Genomic DNA, 20798 nt, shown 5'->3' with positions numbered 1-20798 from the left:
AAATTTTTAAATTTGTTTTAATTAGTTATACATGACTGTGGAATGCATTTATGCACTTTGATACATATCATACATAGATGGGATATGATTTCTCATTTTTCTGAGTGTACATGTTGCAGAATCATATTGGTCATGTAGTCACATATATATAGAGAGTAATAATGTTTGTTCATTCTACTATCTTTCCTATCCCACATCTCTTCCCTTTTCCTCCCATTACTTCCCTCTACTTAATCTAAGGTAATGCTATTCTTCCCTAGTGCCCCCGCCAGCCTTATTTTGAATTAGCGTCCACATATTAGAGAAAACATTCGGCCTTTGGTTTTGTGTTATTGGCTTATTTCGCTTAGCATGATATTCTCCAACTCCAACCATTTACTGGCAAATGCCATAATTTCACTCTTCTTTAAAGCTGAGTAATATACCATTGAGTATATATATCACATTTTCTTTATCCACTCATCTATTGAGGGACACCTAAGTTGGTTCCATAGTTTAGCTATTGTGAATTGAGCTGCTATAAACATTGATGTGGCTGCTTCACTATAGTATGCTGATTTTAAGTCCTTTGGGTATAAACTAAGGAGTAGAATAGCTGGGTCAAATGATAATTCCATTCCCAATTTTCTGAGGAATCTCCATACTGCTTTCCATAGTGGTTGCACCAATTTGCAGTTCTACCAGCAATGTGTGAGTGTACCTTTTTCACCACATCCTCACCACCATTTATTGTTGCCTATATTCTTGATGACTGCCATTCTGACAGGAATGAGATGAAATCTTAGAGTAGTTTTGATTTTCATTTCTCTAATTGCTAGAGATGTTGAACACTTTTTCATATATTTATTGATCAGTTGTATTTCTTCTTCTGTGAAGTATCTGTTCCTTAGCCCATTTATTGATTGGGTTATTTGTTTTTTTGGTCTTAAGTTGTTGAGTTCTTTATATATCCTAGAGATTAACACTTTATCAGAGGTGCATGTGGTAAAGATTTTCTCTCAATCTATAGGCTCTCTTCTCATGTTATTGTTTCCTTTGTTGAGAAGAAGCTTTTTAATTTGAGTCCATCCCATTTATTGATTCTTGATTTTACTTCTTGTGCTTTAGGAGTCTTATTCAGGAAGTCAGATCCTAGGCTGATATGGTAAAGATTTGGGCCTGTTTTGGTGCCAATACCATGTTGTTTTTGTTACTGTAGCTCTGTAGTATAGTTTAAGGTCTGGTATTCATGCACTTTTTATTGGTCTAGACTTTTTGTAAAGTATAAATGGAAAAATTTTTTTGTTAATATCAGAGAATATCTTATTTTCCATCATAAAGACTAATGCAACATTGTTTTTTTTTTGGGGGGGGACAATAGGTTGCCTAGAAATTTACATATAATATCTCTAAGCCTCATAAAAATTACTTGATAAATATGAATGATGTAGTGGATTAGTTACTTGTTGTTGCTATAACAAATTACAACTTAGTATAACACACATTTATTATCTTACAGAAGTCAGTTTTCCCAAATGGGTCTCGTTGAAATAAGTTTGGTGTATCAGCAGGGCTGCGTTTCTTTCTGGGGGATCTAGAGGAAAACCAGTTTTCTTGCCCTTTCTATCTTGTGGGGGCTCTCTCATTTCTTGGCACTCTGCTCCCTTCCTTCCATTTTCAAAGCCAGTAGCAGCCATCCAAGTTGTTTTTCTACATTACGTCATTTTAACATTCACACTCCTCTTTTCTTCTTTCATTTATAAAAACCCTTTGATTACATTGGGTTCATGTGGATAATCCAGAATAATTTCCTTGGCTCAAAGTAATTTGCTTAGTAGCCTATTACATCTGTACTTTTATTCCTACATGGCATGTAATATAACATATTCATAAGTTCTTCTGATTAGGATTCTGACACCTTTGCTGGGGTCATGGATTAATTTCCCACACAGGGGAAAACTGATAGGAAATAAAGAGAGGGAAAAAAGTGGGAGAGTATGTAAAAAGGAAAATAATACATTTTGAAAAGTCTCTGCTGTGAGTCATATAATGTAGCAGGGGCTTTGCAAAAACTCTTTAATCTGAACAACATCGCTGAGTAGTAGGGTCATCATTTTACAGTTTAGAAAATGGCGATGTTAAGTAACTTGCCTAAGGTGCCAAAGTGGGAGAGTGTCTGCATTATTCATTCTCTCATGTGATGCGTTGAAAGGACAGAGAAAGTTTAATTTTTATAAATGCATTATAGTACGTAAATCAATACTCTCAGCCAGGTGTGGTGTACATGCCTGTAATCCCAGTGACCCAGGTGGCTGAAGCAAGGAGGATCACAAATGTGAGGCCAGCCTGGGCAACTTAGTGAGACCCTGTCTCAAAATAAAATTTAAAAAGGGCTGGGGATATAGCCCAGGGGTAGAATAGTCCTGGGTTCAATCCCCAATACCACAAAAGTAAATAAATTAATTAATACTCTTATCAGATCATGTTTTGAGGCGAAAAATAGTATTGCTTGACTATTATCCAAAACTGGTACCGTATTTTAGGCTATTAGTTTATACATACGCTTGTTTCTTACTTGTCACTATAGATGACTTTTTAAAACTCATTGATGTTTAATACACTTATATGTGGATATTCTGAAATCATGTTTGATGAAATTAACTTCTTCATGTGAAAAAGGCCTGGTGTAATAATAACTACATTTTATGGAAGATTGAGTAATGTGCCAGGCTTGTTCTCAGCAATCATTCTAAGCAGTTGTTTTAAGCACTTTCTATGCAGTACTAATTTATTTTATGCACAGAAACCACATGATTCAGGTGCAGATGAAGAAACAGAGGCACTGACATAGTAACACTTTGGTCATACCTGTCATGCTACTGATAAAAGGCAGAGCCAGGATGTCCTAGGCCCAAGCACTCTGATTGCATGCTGTGCTCTCAACTCCTGCTCTCTGTTGTCTCTTGGCTTCTTAATGTATTTGTACATGTGACTTTACTTTCCCTTTGATTTTCCTTTCTCTTAAGTTAAAAACTCTCAGAAATCAGAAAAAGCATTTCTTTTTTGATTTTAGTACAGAATCAGCACAATGCTCTAGATACTGATATGAATGATATCTAATGAAAATGACAATTGTATTAATCAGGCATCTTTCTTTGAAGTTAAAAATGTCATTGGAAGAACTTAAAAATGAGTTGAATGTCAATCAGTTTTCTTATTTTTTTGGCATCAATTTTTATTTTTCAGGTGTATTTGGGATCTGTAGTGAGCCTTATATGAAGTACGTGTGGAATGGTGAACTTCTGGGTATAATTAAAAACACAGTGCATCGTGACTGGCTGTTGTATATTATTCATGGGTTCTGTGGGCAGTCAAGTATCCTTTTTGTAAAAATTAAAGTATATATTATTAAACTTGCATTGTACCAATTTGCAAAAAACTCCATGGAAATAATATGATTATAATTATCATTCTATACATTCTAATGCCAGGCAATAGAAATACAAAGAAGAAAAAAGATTGTTTGAACAGACCTGTTATGTGCATAGAAAGATTAATAAGTAGCAAAGAAGAAAACACTATATGCATACTAAGCTATTTAGTATCATGCTATTTAGATCATGCTTCTCTGGGAGGAGCAGAATTCCTGGCAAGTGGAGAGGATGGCACAGGATAGTCTCATGGGAATAGAACTTGAACTGGGCCCTAAATAAAACTCAGACCTCAAAAGTACAAGAGAGAGAGATCATGGGTTGGGATAGCACTGTGAGAGTAAAAATGGAAAAATACATGGCAGTGTTCTCATGGCTTGTGTATAAAACTCCTGGGAAGGTAGGAGGTAGTGGAAAGCAGATTGGAGGGGTCAGATTGCCAGTGATCAGATAGCCTTAGTGGTCAGGCTAAGGACTTTGGGTTTGGTGTTTGAATTTTTGAAAAAAAATTTTTTTTCAGAAGGGTGAGATATGTGTAAAGTAATATTTAGGAAGCTTTAATGGACAGCCATTTTCAAATTGGGTTAAGTAAAATGAAGGAAAATAATATACTAAATAGAAGTAGGTTGAACCTTGGGGTGAGCTGGTGAGTTCAATTTGAAGAAAACTTTTTTCCTTCTCCAACTTGATCTTTCATTTAACTTCTAGCTAACGTTGAAGGCATTCAAGAAATTGTCAATATATTGTGAGGTTTAGAAAGGCAGTATCTACAAGTGGATTTAGTTTTTTTCTGTTCTTTTTGAGAGGAGGGCATTTGTGCATTTGCATTTTTTAGTTGACATTCTTTTTTTTTTAAGACCTATAGTTAAAGCTTTAAAGGAGTGGTTTCTTTGAGACCAGTAAGTGGGTGAATGTGACCTAAACATTATTGTGCCTTCTTAGGCCAGACCATTTGGGACGAGTGGAATCAAGGGGCATACCTAGCCCGAGAGGTATGCCTTAAAGAGTGTCAGTGTTGTCGTCTTTATGGCAAGTGGGGAGAAAGGCTAGATGCAGACACAGGACTTTGGAAATGGAGATGAGTGAGATTGATGTGCTACACTTGAAAATCAGGCTTATTACTTTATAATTATTTTCAACCAGAGAGTGGTATTATCAAATTGATCATTCACTGCATAATGAGATTTGACCCTGAATCACTTTCATCTGTTCCCCAAAATAAAATTCACCTGAGGAAAAAAACAAGTTTTTTTTTTTTTTTTCACCACCAAAGATACCAAAGAGAATGTGCTATAGTTTCTAAAGTGTAGTTCTAAACCATTTTGTATTTCTAAGATCTAGCTCCAGGACCTGGGATATATTTAGAATAATAAATGTTTGTTTTTTTAAAATAATGAACAGCATCATAGATTATCATTTTAAAGCTTATTAGTTTAAAAGATGAATCTAGTTTTCTGGTTATCAAGCATTTAATGAATCCTGGAAGTCTGTATGAAGATAAAAGTAATTGCTCTTTATTGAACATTTACTATAGGCTAGGCATTAGGAGTTTACAAGCATTACCTCGAGTAGTCTTCCCAATCACCTAGCAAAAGTACAAGCTGACTCTCCTTTATTCAAAATGATTGGGACCAGAAATCTTTCAGATTTTGGATTTTGGGGATTTTGGAATATTTGTATAAACATAATGAAATATCTTGGGAATGAGACCCAAGTCTACATGTGAAATTCATGTTTCCTATAAAACTTAAATACTTGTCCTGAAGATAATTTTATATAGTGTTTTTAGTGTGCCTGCATTTTGACTATGACCTATCACACGAGGTCATGTGTGGAATTTTCCACTTGTGGCTTATGTTGGTACTCAAAAATTTTCAGATTTTGGAGCTTTGGAATTTTAGATTTTTAAATTAGTGATTTTTAACCTATAGCTACTTTTTAATTCCCATTTTATAGTAGATGAGAGTGTGGCTCAGAAGTTTAAATAAAGTCCCATAACTAATAAGATGTATGTTGTTAAGCATTGTACATTAATTCAGTGTTCAGGTTTTGGACCTGTTTTATAGAATTATGTTTACTCTATTTCCTCAATATTCTATATTAATTCATAATTTAAACATCCTAATGACACATGCTTTCTTTGGAAAGTGTATGACTCTGAAGACTATAGGCAGAATTATTTGTACTTATTTTCTTACATGATTTGATTATAAGAAAAGACAGATCTACCCTTGGCCAGTACCATTTCCTCTGAATTCATAGAAATCACACCTTAGACAGATTGGGTTTTGCTAATATTCCTGCATAATTCTGAATATTTATCAGATTCAATTCTCTTCCATTCTTGCACAGTGTTTTTGGTGTCTTTAGGCCACTGGACAAGATACATTTAAATGTATCCTTAAAGTATAATGATTCTCTTGGTTTTGTGTGACATTTATGAATGCTAAACAACTTTAACTTGAATTCTAAGAGCTGTTGATCTATGGACGACCTGTGTATGTCACTCTAATAGCAAGAAGATCCAGTAAGTTTGCTGGGACCCGTTTTCTCAAGAGAGGAGCAAACTGTGAGGTAAGATGACAGACATAATCGCTGCCAACATTTTAACCTGTTACATCAGCTTTGCTGACATAGCTGAAGCAAAGTGGAATTGAAGAAGTGCAATTTCTTAGTCTGGGCTATTATCAAGAGAATAATTAGTTCTTCAGAGTATATGAAACTTGTGAGAAATATGACTAATATACAAATGTTCTGAAAAGTCAGCTATCTTAGAATGAGTTACACAATGGAGTTATGAAATGTCTAATGTTTTAGAGGATGAGCCATTTATGAAATATGTGAACAAATGTAGTACATATTAATATAGAGACAAAAATGGCAAAGCTCCCCACTCAAAAAATACCTGGAAGGCAGCCCTCATTATTGAGAGTACGTTCATGATGAAAAGCAAAGTAGAGCAAGACATGGGAAAGCCATTGTCCTCTTCCCTTTTTTGCCCAGACTTCTTTACTGTTCACATCTGGAAAATAACAACAGAAGTCCACCCATCTTGTCATCAGCCATGTTACTCCTTTGAGTGTTCCCTCTCTGCCTATAATAGACAGCTTGAGTCTTGAGCAAATGTGTCATCAAGAAGACAGATTGAGTGGGGCATTAGGTTTTGATCTTGGATTAAAATAGCAATATTGTTCTTCAACTTATATCAGCACTGAAATTCATTTTAACTGATACTTTTAGAAAAATCAGAATTTTGCAGCTATATTATTTACTTTGAAATGGTCAAAGGATTATCAAACACATGTTATTTTTTAATTTTATTTTTTATTCTCATTTGTTATGTATGACAGCAGAATGCATTACAGTTCATATTACACATATAGAGCACAATTTTTCATGTCTCTGGTTGTATTCAAAGTAGAGTCACACCATTCGTGTCTTCATACATGTACTTAGGGTAATGATGTCCTCTCATTTCACCGTCTTTTCTACCCCCATGCCCCCTCCCTTCCCCTCCCACCCCTTTGCCTTATCTAGAGTTTGCCAAGACCTCCCTTGCTCCCCCTCCCAACCGCACTATGAATTAGCCTCCTGATATCAGAGAAAACATTTGGCATTTGGGTTTTTGGGATTGGCTAACTTCACTTAGCATTTTCTTCTCCATCTCCATTCATTTACCTGCAAATGCCATGATTTTATTCTCTTTTATTGCTGAGTAATATTCCTTTGTGTATATATACCACATTTTTAGTCCATTCATCTACTGAAGGGCATCTAAGTTGCAAACACATGTTATTAATGCTTCTAAAATTGTTCTTTGTCATATCCGTGTGTGCTTTTATAAGTAAAGCTACCTCCACCACCACCATAAACACCATCCCCCCTTTTTAACTTTTGTCTGTCAGGTATTATTTGAATCTCTTTTGTCCTTTCATTCTTCTTTGGTTTCCAGAATTCAATTTTTATATTTTTCTGGCCTTCCTCATCTCCTGTATAATTTCATGTAAGTGTTTTTCTTTTCTGTTTCTCCTTACTACTACACCAGTCAAGCTGCTCTCTGTTACTTGAGCTATTAGCTATTTAATTTGATTTTTTTCTAGTCTATTCCATGATACTTTTAATTGCTTTTCTTTATTGCATTTTGATGGTTTTGCTTTTCTAGTATGCACATTGAATATTGATAACATTTACTTCTTTTTAAGACGTTCAAAGAATAGGAGTTATAATTTCATTGTATTCTTGAAAATTTTTTCATTCAAATGTTCTGAGAACACAAAATATCTTTAAATGCACTTTTTTTTCCTCCTAGGGTGATGTTGCAAATGAAGTGGAGACTGAACAGATACTCTGTGATGCTTCTGTGATGTCCTTTACTGCAGGCAGTTATTCTTCCTATGTGCAAGTTAGAGGATCAGTTCCCTTATACTGGTCCCAGGACATCTCAACTATGATGCCTAAACCACCTATTACATGTGTGTGGAACAATCTTTTTAATAGTAACTCTTCTCTACTCATCTTTAGAGATAATGAACTGTAGTCACAGAAATCTAATAAATACTTAGGTCCTGTACAGTAGCTAAGGAAGAAGAGTAACTTCTATTGTGCCTCATATATGCTAGGCAGGTACTCTATATTGAGCTACAGCCCCATCCCCTTTTTTATGGTTTTTGAGATGGGGGTCTTGCTAAGTTGCTTAGAGCCTCACTAATTTGCTGAGGCTGGCTTTGAACTTGCAATTCTCCTGCCTTAGCCTCCCGAGTCGATAGGATTATAGGTACATGGCACCCCACCCAGCCTTCTGTTGTTTTTATGAAAGAAATGTATCATTAATTTTGACTATTAAAAATGCTTTATATTTCACCTCAGAAATATTAAAAGCATTCACATTTAATAAACACATGACGAATGAGTGTCCAGTGAATCCTTGAGAGGGATTTGGGAAGCAAAAGTACTAGATAATTGAGTTATATTTCTTTTAACAGTAAAAGATGTTTAAAGAATGCTTATTTCTGCTTTATAATTTTTCTTTGAGTATTCATTTATTTTTTTTTCCTTCTCAGTGGACCAGGCAGATCCATTTGCTCATGTGGCTGCCCTTCACTTTGACCAGATGCTTCAGAGGTTTGGCTCCCCCATCATCATTTTGAATTTAGTAAAGGTATGATGTGCTTATCAAACACACTAGACAACTTTTTGTCAGCACAAAGGGGCTTAACAAGCTGTGCTTCCCCTTTTCCTCGAGAAGAGACTTGTAGATTATCGTGCTGTGACAGCTCACAGTGTCTGAGCCATCTGAACTATTGTTCTTTGGCCTCAGATTCCATGTGGCTTTTTTCTTACATACCTGTAGGAATCAGTAGTATGTTTTTAAGGGAAGAAAGTGATTCAGCATATCAGGCTCAGATTTTTTTTTTTTTTTTTTTTTGTGTGTGTGTGTGTGTGTGAAATTTCTGCCCTAGTTCCCAGGACAAATTGGAGGAGCATGATGATAAAACTGCCATAGCCTAGCCTTGATACAGCCAGCTCTCTCTACAATCTGTCAGAACTCCTAGATAAAGTAATATATAGTTGTGTTATTTAGCTTTGTGTCTCTGTGGCCAAAATATCTGACAAGGACAACAAGGAGGAAAAGTTTGCTTTGGCTCATAGTTTCAGAGGTTTAGTCCATGATCAGCCAGCTTCATTGCTCTGGGCTCAGGGTGTGGTGGAGGAAAAGTATTCAGCTCATAGCAGATGGGAAGGAGAGAGAGAGAGAGAGAGAGAGAGAGAGAGAGAGAGAGAGAGAGAGAGAGAGAGAGGAAGGAGTGACGAAGAGGGAGAGGGGGGGAAGGGAGGAAGGAATAGGCCGCTGGGAAGATACATCCTTCCAGGGCATGCCCCCAGTGACACACCTTCCCCAGTCATAACCACCTGCCAATGATTGCCACCCAGTTAGTTAGTCCATTTAAACTAGGATGGACTGATTAGGTTTTAACTCTCATAATCTAATCATTTTGTTTCTGAATATTCCTGCTTAACACAGGAGCTTTTGGGGGACACCTCATATTTATACCGTAACAGTAGTAATAGAATCAAAAGACTAGATTTAGAAATTGGGATTCTGTTGTTGCTCAAGAATCTGATGGGAAGGTAAGAAGCTCAGAGATGTCCTTTGATTCATGACAGAGTGCATGGACTGGTCATATCTTGTGTATTTGTTGTATAAGTGAGTGGGCATACAGATCAGAGGCCTTGGATGGAGGTTAGGGAGATCACAGAATAAATTTGTTGGCATCTATTGTGTTCTGGCAGCCCAGAACACCCTGAGAGTATGAAAAACAAAGATTTTGTTTTTTGTTTTGTTGTGGCAGTAGCCAACAGCGTAGTAGTATTGAGTTTATTTTGAGATGTTGGTTAATAAATATAAATCAGTTTAATTTAAAAAAAAAGAATTTTGCATTTGTTCAGTCATTTAACAAGTATTTATGAGGATTTCCTGTGTGACAAGGCAGCCATAGAAACAGTTCCATCTGTTATGGAGCTCATGGAGGGGATGGTGAAGTAATGCAGAGGTACCAGTACGGGATAAATTGTGCCATGAGTGCTCATCAAGGAAGAGGAGTCTTTCCTGAAGATGTGATGAGTCAGCCTCAGTCTGAAGGAAGAGGCATTAACTAGGTCAAGAGGAAAGAGAATACCATTCATCTTGGAGAACAAGGGCATGCACTGTGTGTGCATGTGTTGCGTGTGTACATGTATGCACGTGTACTTGCCTGCTCCCTTCTGACAGTCTTAATTTTTCTTTAAGGTAGGAGGAAAGGTCATCTGATGAGATTGGAGGTTTGAGCATAGTGGAAAAGGTTTAAAAGCCTTGTGTATGTGGGAGTGTAAGTTGACTAGAAACATTCAGGCAGTACTAAGAGCCACTATCAAGTTGGCAGTGATTTCTTAAATGGAACTTTTTTTTTTTTTTTTTTTTTTACTATTGCTTCCTGTTTTCCCAGCAGGGTATGTGTATGTGTATAAGAATAGATAAAAGTGGTAGGTAATTGTGTTCATTTAGTTTTTCCAGATAGGTCTGACCTAAAAAAACAGGATCAAAGGCATTTTGGATTATTGACAAATTATATGATTGAAGTGGACCATAAAAGCTGAGCTGGATAAAGGTGAGGACTGCTAGAGAAAATGGAATTTTTGGTAGATTGAGGTCCTTATTAGGTGGAGCATTTAAAGCAAAATCAATTTGAGAATAAAAGAGGTTTTGGATAAGAAATGTTGAAGGCAGAGCAGTTACCTGTGATGATGACATGATCTAACATGTGGAAATGGGGATCTAACTGGAGTGTAAGCAAAATTAGAGGTACTCAAAGTCAAGTAGGATGGAGCAAAGCTTGGGGCAGAGGAAAAGGTAGTTCCCACACATCTGGTTATAAATAAAATTATAACCAGATGCGTGAGCTCAAAGTGTGTGTGTGTGTGTGTGTGTGTGTGTGTGTGTGTGTGTGATCAAGAGCATATGACCCATAAATGACAAGTGCAGGGATTGGGAGAGGAGGGTGACAATGAGGAAGTCAGCTTAATTTGCTTCTTCCTCTTTGATTTATATAATCACATCCTTCCAGATATTGAATTTATAAAATAACCCATTCAGGTATTAAATATGCCATTTTCTAGATATTTATTTACATTAGTTTGGAGTTTTCATATTGATGTTTCTCTCCTTGTCAACTCAGAATAATATAAGGTAATAACTGGATAATCTATAACCTTAGCTAGTATTGAATAGTAGTTATATTATGCATAATTGAAAAATTAAAGTAGGAAAACTTTAATAATAAAAATGATCCTGAATACTTTTCCAATAAATGTATGGAAAATAAGACATTATTATTAGAGGAAGAAGTTATTGCTCAAGCAGTGAGTTACAAAGCATTATTGGTATATAAACCTAGACCTAAATTAGGATCTTGTTCCTATCTTACAGCATCCTTATGGTATGGTTGAAATGCTCTGGTTAAATGGAGATTCAAGTCTAAAGTGCTTGAAAGAATTCTCCATTAACTATGCATATTTAAAAAGAATTAAATTATAACATATATATTATTGGAGACTATGCCTACTACTGAACTAGGCCCGTTTTGCCCACCCCACAGTATGCCAATCACTGAAACAAGAAGTTTTGCCAAATAGAGAGTTTATTTATGAAGTGGTCAGTCATGTGGAGGTAGGCAATCTTTTCTCAAATCTGCCTCGTCATAGAGTTTAGGGGTATTTATGGGATAAAGAAACAGGATAGTCTTAAAGCATGAGGACAGGTGATGAAAGTAAGGAAATGTGAAATAAACAGTGTTCCTCACTAAACAGAACCAAACTTCAAGTATCTTCATAGGATTCGTGTTCAGAAAATGGCAGTTAGCATGCCATCAGGATGGATTTTTGGCCCCCTGATGTCAAAGGTCACTCATGGGACACTTGCACAGGTTCAAGTGAAGGACTTGTGGTTTCTACTGGTTTGTGATAGATAAAAGGGCCCCTAAGCTCCTGAAAAACAGCTTAGGCAGCCATTACCACCATCAACATATGTCAGAAGTGTTATTTGTAGCAAAGCTAATGGGAATATACTGCTTAGCTATGTGACCTCCGAAATTGATAATAAAAGCAAGTAGCTAAAAAACTAATGAAGCTAGCAGGTTTATTCAGGTTTTTTCTTGGTTTTATTCCTTCCAAGATTTCTTATGTCTATATTTATTTTTGAATACTTAAAGCCAGCCAGTGGATTTTTAAATTATACTTAAAAAAATTGTTGCATGGTAATAAAAATCCTGGCAATAACTAAAGAGTAACTAGAGAATAACTTAAAGATTAAGTTGCTATTTCATGGCATAGAAAAACATCTGATTTTTGTCATTGGTTATTTTACATAGAAACAAAGAAGATTTTTATTTTGTTCACTTAGAAGGACATTTTATTACCTTGTGATTCAAGAGTCAAAGAATTTATGCATATGTGTATAGAATGATACTGAGGGATGTTAAGTCTATTCTACCATTATATGAAGTTACTAAATTGACATATTTTTTTTTAATTTCTTTTCTCTTACCCTGTGTAGTAAACTTCTCCCTAGTTGTGGAAATTTGAGGCACTGATTGAAAGACATTTTTCAGCCATCCATGTGTCTTCAATATGGCTCCTGGGTAGCAGTAAGAAGTTAACCTGAGAGTACATATAAGCTGTAAATCAGAGGTTTTTAACCTGAAGACCACTGATGGTCATTATCTCTGAACCCTTGAAACGTTATGTAAAATGACTTGTACACGTGAAGTTTTCATTTGGTGGTTAAAGGGTTCTGTGACCCTAAGAAGATTGATTAAACAACCCATTAACACTAACCCACTATATACTGTGCATACAGAAGATTCTTTACATAGAGATGACTAAAGGTTGATTAAATAATCTTTCTATATCATAAAATGGCAGCTTTGATATAAGAATTTTGAAAGTTTTTGTTTACCTGGTTTGGTTTAAAATACTTTTGAGAAATATTCCAGATATGTAATTTAATTTTCTCAGATAAAAAAAAAATAAGCTAAGTAGACTTGCATCCTAAACTGATTTAACACTGTTTTTGGTTCTTGTCTAATTTGTCCATTTGATTTGTTTATCAGTGTGAAATAGATACTGTTTTTGTTTCCACAGTGGTTATCTAATTAAATTCATGGCAATTGGAAAGTAATCTCCATGATTGAAAGCAACACAGAACTAGTTTGATGCCAGCAATAGTGCTCTGACACTTTTTCAGTGTCACTATTTGGAATTTTTTCTTTGTTTCTAAGATCAGGAGAACAATAAAATCAGCTAATTATACCATGTACCCACTATTCTTATAAGAACTGCTTTTTATTGCATTTAAACTTCACACTAATATATTAAGGGAGATGCTGTTATTACCCCATTTTACAGATGAAAAAATGGAGACCAAGGGAAATTCACAACTTTGTCCAAGGGGAGTAACTAGCAGACCAGCATTCTAACTACAGAGCCAATCAATAAAGAACTTTCCCCCTTGGGTTAAAGGCAAAGTGATATCTAAGGAGATACTGCAGGCAAGAGACAGCATCTCAGCTTTAGTCATTCTGCCACAGTGTAAAAGGAAGAGGAAGAAAGTGCCTATCTTGGCTATCTCACCCAGTATTTATGAGTCAAATTTAAAAGCATGTGAAGGCTGGGAAAGTACTCTCTGCTTTGGCAGTTTGGGAATTGTCCATCCAGACCCAGTTGATTTCTCTCTTGTCCTCAGCTGGATGGAATTGGGGGTTCTCTTCTGGTTTTTGAGTGGCTATCTATACTGGAATGGGTTGTGGAGCCTGAGGGCCAGGCCTGTGATGGGTAAACTGGGTTTCTTGAGGCTGTGGGGAGGTTAGTAAGGAGAAACTTGATCATGGCTCTTCAAGTTCATTGTCTGTTGACTCTAATTCAGTGAAGAATTTGTTTTTTTGAATTTATATTATTCTTTTTATTTAGTAGATAGGTTTCATGTCAGCATATTTAAAACTTGGGCTTTTGGTCTTACTTTAATTGAGAAGTAAAAATGTTTAAAATTATCCTTTGATTTAAGGATAATGCTGACATGTTTAATTTTTTAATAGGCTTCCCCCCCACCCCGCACCCTTTTTTCTTTTTCTTTTGTAGTGCAGTGGATCAAACCCTGGGCCTTACTCATGTTAGGAAAGTCCTCTACCTGAACCACATCCCAAACCATACTTTTTAAAAAAATTATTATTATTATTTTTTTTTTACAAAGGAACGAGAGAAAAGAAAACATGAAAGAATTCTGAGTGAAGAACTTGTTGCCGCTGTGACCTACCTTAATCAGTTTTTGCCTCCTGAGCACACTATTGTCTATATTCCTTGGGATATGGCCAAGTACACCAAAAGGTGAATAATACTCATATGTCTGGTTTTGATATTTTCCTTTTCTTGGAGTAACAAATAGCAGCAAGCTAAACTCTATGGAAAAGTACATATTACTCTTTCTTCATGAACCTGCTGAGTGGTGGTTTTGAGTGCTTAAACCAATTGACCAAACTCTCTTTTTTCCTACTGTGTATACTATTTGCAAATTGTTTGAAGTATCAGGTCATTTCAGAATATCTCTACTATCCCTTAAAGACGTTAGTTTCCCTTTTTTCCATCTCATTCTAACTCACTATTTGCTCCAACACCATTTTTAGACTGTCTTACTTGTTGTAGAACCTGTGGGAATTCCAGACTATTTATAGTAAATCCACACTCTTTAGTGTAATGTTAAAGCCTCATCAAAAGGTTGGTTCCAGAATATAGTAACTGTTTACTTATTCCAGGGCTATTCTATTCCAGAAAGCCTAATCTTTATGTTCCTCAAATGTAGCAGCCAAGCTTCCAACCCTGAGCCTTTGTTCCTACTGCCTGACCTCCATGGAGTGCTTTCCCCACTGTGTTAGTTAGATGTTTGTTGCTGTGACCAAAATACCTGACAAGAACAACTTAGAGGAGGAAATTTTTATTTGGACTTAGAGTTTCAGAGGCTTAGTCCATTATGGGCCAACTCCATTGCTCTGGGCTCGAGGTGAGGCAAAACATCATGGCAGAAGGATATGGTGGAGAAGCTCTGTTCACCTCCTGGTGACTGGTAGCCAGGAAGCAGAGTGGGGAATGGGCTACAGAGACAATGAATTCTTCAGGACATGACCCTGGTGACCCACTTGCCTCCAGTTAAGCCCTACCTGCCTACCTACAGTTAGTCCATTCAAACTAGAATGGATTGATGAGGTCACAGCTCTTATAATCTATCATTCACCTTCTGCATTAATACAGGAGCTTTTGGGGACTCCTCACATCTAAACCATAATATCCCTTCTTTTATCTTGGAAGATTGGATTCAAAACTCTTCTCACTCAAAGAACTTTCTTTTATTAAATTTACATTATATTTTACTCATTTACATGCATCACATAAGTACTAGGTTTATTTTAAGGCTTTATTTTTTAATGTTATTCATTTGTTTTGTATTTATTGTACTTTTTTTCTAAATTATTTTTGTGTAGTTAGGTGCACACAAGTACACATATGTACATACACACACATGTATAGCCTTTCCCAAAGTATAAGTTGATTATAGTTGTTATTCTTATTAATTTATTTTTCAATTTTTTCTTCCCCTGCTACCTGCACTATGCATTATGCTCTTGACACAGTCATTTCATGAATGCATATGGAATATAACTCTTGAGATGTGAAAGGCTCTTGTAGGGATGGCCTGTGCCAAAATTAAGGAATGCCAATAGTTGATTCAAAGTTACAAGTCCTTCAGGTCTCTTTTGCATTAAATATTATTAGTTATTGAATATACACTATATTACTGACATTAATTATTCGTGTTACTATTAACTATAACCCAAGAGATTTAAAAAATTAATTCCCTGAATATCTTTACTATAGACTTGATTTACTTTAGGTATATGAATATATATTAAATATATAAGGGTATATTATATATATTTAATATATATTAGAACTTGGGTTTTTACTTTTCTCAATTTTCTTTTCCTCTGCAGCAAGCTGTGCAATGTTCTTGATCGGTTGAATGTGATTGCAGAAAGTGTGGTAAAAAAAACTGGTTTCTTTGTCAACCGCCCCGATTCTTACTGTAGCACTTTGCGGCCAGATGAAAAGTATGTGTGGTATTTTAAAAAATTAAATTAAGATTTTTGTTCTTATGGATAAAAATATTCTAAATATAAACAGTTTGTACTAGATGGGTGAATTTAGTCCTTTGTGGAGGCAAGCTGCTCACAGGACTGTGTACTAAGTGTTCACTGTGAGCCTGGGAACTCCTTTGTTATAAACCTTGAGGTAGAAGCCACAGGGTCTTATTTATTGCTTTATGGAATAAACAGTACATAAAACATTTCTGTAAAGTAAAATTTTCAGTAGTGAATTTTGTTATTCAGTATTTAATAGGAACAGAAGTGTTTCTGATAGAAATGCTTTTCTGAAAATAGTATTTATCATCCGATTATAGTTATTAACTCACAGATATGTCTTCATTACTAGTTTATGAGCTTCATCAGACCAAAGATCATGCCTTATTTATCTTTTAAGGAACCAATATTATATACTTTCAGCATTTTATTTTCAGTTAACATAATTAACTACAGTAGTCAAACAACAAAAACCCCAAACCCAACTACTTTGTATGTATCTTTGGAAGTAGTTCTTTTGTTATTGTTTGCATTTGTTATAGTTGCAATTTTAGGGCATCTGTGATAGGGTTCCCTGTGACTATTCAGTGATTCACTAGGAGAACTCAGACAATATGTTATACCCTGATTATAATTTATTATGGTAAAAGGATACAAATTAAAATTAGCAAAGGAAAAAAGTTCAAGGGACAAAATCCAAAGGAAATCAGACACAAGCTTGCAGTGTAGTCACATGGAACACACTTCATACCCCCAGAAATAAATTGTGACAGTATATGTAAAAAGTTACCTGCTAGGGAAGCTTGTTAGAAACTTGAGGTTTCTTACTAGAGACTGGTCACACAGACTCCCAGAAGGAAAGAAGGTGTTCATCAAAAGTCATATTGTTCCTATAAATAGTTTAGGAATGACGAGCCACTCTTAGTAGTTCTTGGAATGGTGGGGACCCTCCTAAAATCCAAGGTCCAGATACCAGCCAGGCTGTTTTGTTTATTTATTTATTTTGGCATTGGGGATTGAACCCAGGGGCACTTCATCACTAAGCTACATCCCCAGTTCTTTATATATTTTTTTATTTTGAGATAGGGTTTCATTAATTTGTTTAGAGCTTCACTGAGTTTTTGAGACTGGCTTCAAACTTGTGATCCTCTTGTGCCACTGGAATTATAGGCATGTACCATGGCACCTGGCAGGAGCCAACCTTTTGAGCAGCCCTTTCTAAGGGTAGCAGACCTAGCTCTTTTCTACCCAATACCTTCTTTTAAATAACTCAAGTACTAATATGATGATACAGTATTTCCTAACAAAACACATTCCCTTGTATCCACTATTATGTGGTGGGGGGAGAAAAAACAAGTATTCTAAAAGGAAATGTGTAAAAACAAACAAAAAAATAACTCCATTGGAATGCAACAAAATTTTCATGAAGAAAAGCTTGTAGAGATAATGTTGAATGGAGAAGGCGAAGACCTAAAAGATTTTACTAGAAAAATGCTATACAATTATGCATGTCTGTAAAATCACACAAGAAATAGGCATAAATGAAAGCAGGGAGACTTTAGTTGAACATGGGGGACAGAATGCCAAAGTGTGGAGCACTGGGATAAGCTAAGATTCCCTTTCTTGGGCTCTCTTTGGGGGGAATATGGTGAGTAGTCCACCTTAGTTATTTGCATATGTACTTACTTGAAAGAATGAGAATACACAGAATCAGCTGATTTTCCAGGTGCCTTCAGCTCTATTACTTTGATTCTGTGATTCTTAACAAAAAGCTTAAAAAATAAATAAACATTATACTATTAAATTTTCTTAAGAACTAGAGGACTGGAGGGATAGTTTAGTAGTAGAGCACATGCTTAGTGTGATTGAGGCACTCCCTGGGTTCAATCTCTACCCACCTCTGTGGAAAAAAATTTAAAGCATTTATTTTTAAACACAGGTGGAATGAACTAGGAGGATGTGTAATTTCCACTGGCCGCCTACAGGTATGGATGATATATATTCATAATGAATAGAATGTGTATCTATAGTGTTTAGTGTTTTCTGTAAGCAGTCACAGAGAGAGAGACTCTTATTTAATGCAGAATTATTAATCTTTTGAGAATGACTTTTAAAGCCTTGCTGATAGTGTTTAAAACTCATAGAAGTATATGTAACTGAAATAATGTGGCTTATGAATTTTTCTACGTACTAAGTTTTATTATTGGAAATAGAAACACAAACAAGAATGTGAGAAGATTAAATTGGAATGACTTTAGAAAATAAGCCAGTTACACTGTACCATTAACTCTGCTTTAAGAATGATATGGCTTCAACCACTGACTGTTTCTTTTGTACAATAAAGGAGATATATCAGGGAAAAGTCCACATTTACTAACTGATACAGACTAAGTTTAATGATGCTGTTAAAAACATAGTTACTGAGCAGCAAATATAGCATTACCTCTTTTAAAAAATATTCTTCATTATTTTAATCTTTAACTTAACTGAATGATTAATATTTGTCCAAGACACACAATTGCTTACAACCTTTCTTCTGCTTCTTTAAGAAAAGAAATCTCATGTAGTATGGAAGTAGTTTTGGTGACTGAATAATGATTGAAAATCTTAAAATATTTCTTTGTAGACTGGCATCCTTCGAACCAACTGTGTGGATTGTTTAGATCGCACCAATACAGCACAGTTCATGGTGGGAAAATGTGCTCTGGCTTATCAGCTGTTTTCTTTGGGATTGATTGACAAACCTAATCTACAGTTTGATACAGATGCAGTTAGGTAAGTCCTGTTTTTTTGTCATTTAAAGGACAGTGACAAAGTGAAGCTAGTCAATCTTTAAAAAACAAATACCAAATGACTCCTTTGATATAAGGGGTGTAAACAAGGACAGGGTAGGGACGAAGAGCTTGAGAAGAATATTTACAGTAAACAGGGATGAGAGGTGGGAGGGAAAGGGAGTGAGAAGGGAAATTGCATGGAAATGGAAGGCGATCCTCAGGGTTATACAAAATGTCATATAAGAGGTAAGGAGGGGTAAGTCAAGAGAATACAAATGGAAGACATGATTTACAGTAGAAGGGGTAGAGAGAGAAAAGGGGAGGGGAGGGAAGGGGAGGGGAGGGGGGATAGTAGACAATAGGACAGACAGCAGAATACATCAGACACTAGAAAGGCAATATGTCAATCAATGGAAGGGTAACTGATGTGATACAGCAATTTGTATACGGGGTAAAAGCGGGAGTTCATAATCCACTTGAATCAAACCGTGTAATATGATGTATTAAGAACTATGTAATGTTATGAACGACCAATAAAAAAAAAAAAAAAAAAAAACTGAAAAAAAAAAAAATAAAAAATAAAGGACAGTGACAGAAAGCAAACCTGATTAACAATGAGGATTTTTATGAGCTATTTTCTACTTTTGGTATCTCAAAGATTGTGTTGCTAGAAGACAATATTCAAATTAATTCTGCAATTAATATTTTTACTTAAAGACCTGTATATTATTGCCATGGTATTTTTTTTGGCTTATGTTAATTATCAATAAACACTTGTGTGTGTGTGTGTGTGTGTGTGTGTGTGTGTGTGTGTTTGTTAATCTGCAGTGCTTGGACAAACTAGTGGGTTGTTAAAAAAAAACAGACGTCAATAATAAAATAAAAAGTACTAGGCCTTCATACATTTTGATCTAAAAATATGAGATGGATAAAAGATTTAATTCTTCATTAAATATTACTGTTTCTTCACTGTCCATTGGCTCTGTAACATTACATGAAATATTCTTTAAAAAAATAAAATGACAGCTATCTCTAGTCATCTGAGATTTTCATAGCTTAGGAAAATAATCAGCTTACACATGACCATATCCACAGATATCACTGCACTGAAAATATTAACAGACACTTGAAGAAATATAAATTTCAATCATGTACATATTTCCAAGAATGTGGTTTATCTCTCTGCTACAGTCAGAGTATTTGTGTCTCCCTCAAATTCTTATATTAAAATTCTCACCAGCAAAGTGATTGTATTAGGAAATGGAGGCTTTGGGAAGTGATTAAATAAATCTGAAGCTGGAACCTCATCTTTGGGATCAGTATCCTTTTTAAAGAGACCACAGAGAACTAACTAGCTTGCCTTCTGTCATGTGAGGACAGAGCAAAATGGCACCATCTGTGAGCTAAAAGTGGGGCTTTACCAGACACTGATTCTGCCAGTAGGTTTATCTTGGACTTCCCAGCCTCCAGAACTGTGAGAAATAAGTGTTTATTGTTTATAAGCCACCTGGGTTATGATATTTTATTATGCAATCCTGGATAGAGTAAGATATTGTATGCAACAAGAGCATTTTTTTTTTCAAAAGCAATTCAGAGGGAACAAAATATTTTCATGGGAGAATAACTAATCTGGCAGACTGCAGAATGTTGAGTCATTTAATAAGATTAGAATCAGCTGATATGATTTTGATGGATTATGTTTTTGATTTCTTTATAGTGTTTTCTGTGACTTTAATGCATATTGAAGTGTCATTATAAAATATAAAATATAATACATTTTGTATGTGTTTTTATTTTCAAAATTTAAGTGTTTGTTTGAAGGAAAAGGCTCAGAAGAATTCATAATGTAAAGACTTGTTCTGAGTCTAGGGCTAAGTGAATAACTTGTGCAATAA

General features: G+C 35.4%; 1 protein-coding gene across 1 annotated transcript in view; it reads left to right on the top strand.

The window, feature by feature from the left end:
* Nucleotides 1-20798, top strand: part of Fig4 (FIG4 phosphoinositide 5-phosphatase) — a 104783-nt gene that overhangs the window by 27116 nt on the left and 56869 nt on the right. The window contains exons 7-14 of the mRNA XM_026389612.2: nucleotides 3226-3354; nucleotides 5884-5984; nucleotides 7720-7882; nucleotides 8471-8568; nucleotides 14191-14324; nucleotides 15983-16099; nucleotides 18069-18114; nucleotides 18756-18904. Coding sequence (XP_026245397.1) covers nucleotides 3226-3354; nucleotides 5884-5984; nucleotides 7720-7882; nucleotides 8471-8568; nucleotides 14191-14324; nucleotides 15983-16099; nucleotides 18069-18114; nucleotides 18756-18904 — 937 coding nt within the window. The remainder of the gene's footprint in view (nucleotides 1-3225; nucleotides 3355-5883; nucleotides 5985-7719; nucleotides 7883-8470; nucleotides 8569-14190; nucleotides 14325-15982; nucleotides 16100-18068; nucleotides 18115-18755; nucleotides 18905-20798) is intronic.

The sequence above is a fragment of the Urocitellus parryii genome, chromosome 8 (assembly GCF_045843805.1).
Source record: "Urocitellus parryii isolate mUroPar1 chromosome 8, mUroPar1.hap1, whole genome shotgun sequence".
In the NCBI taxonomy this organism is placed as follows: Eukaryota; Metazoa; Chordata; class Mammalia; order Rodentia; family Sciuridae; genus Urocitellus; species Urocitellus parryii.
Note: the sequence above shows the minus strand (reverse complement) of the source record. Positions and strands in the feature narration are given on the sequence as shown.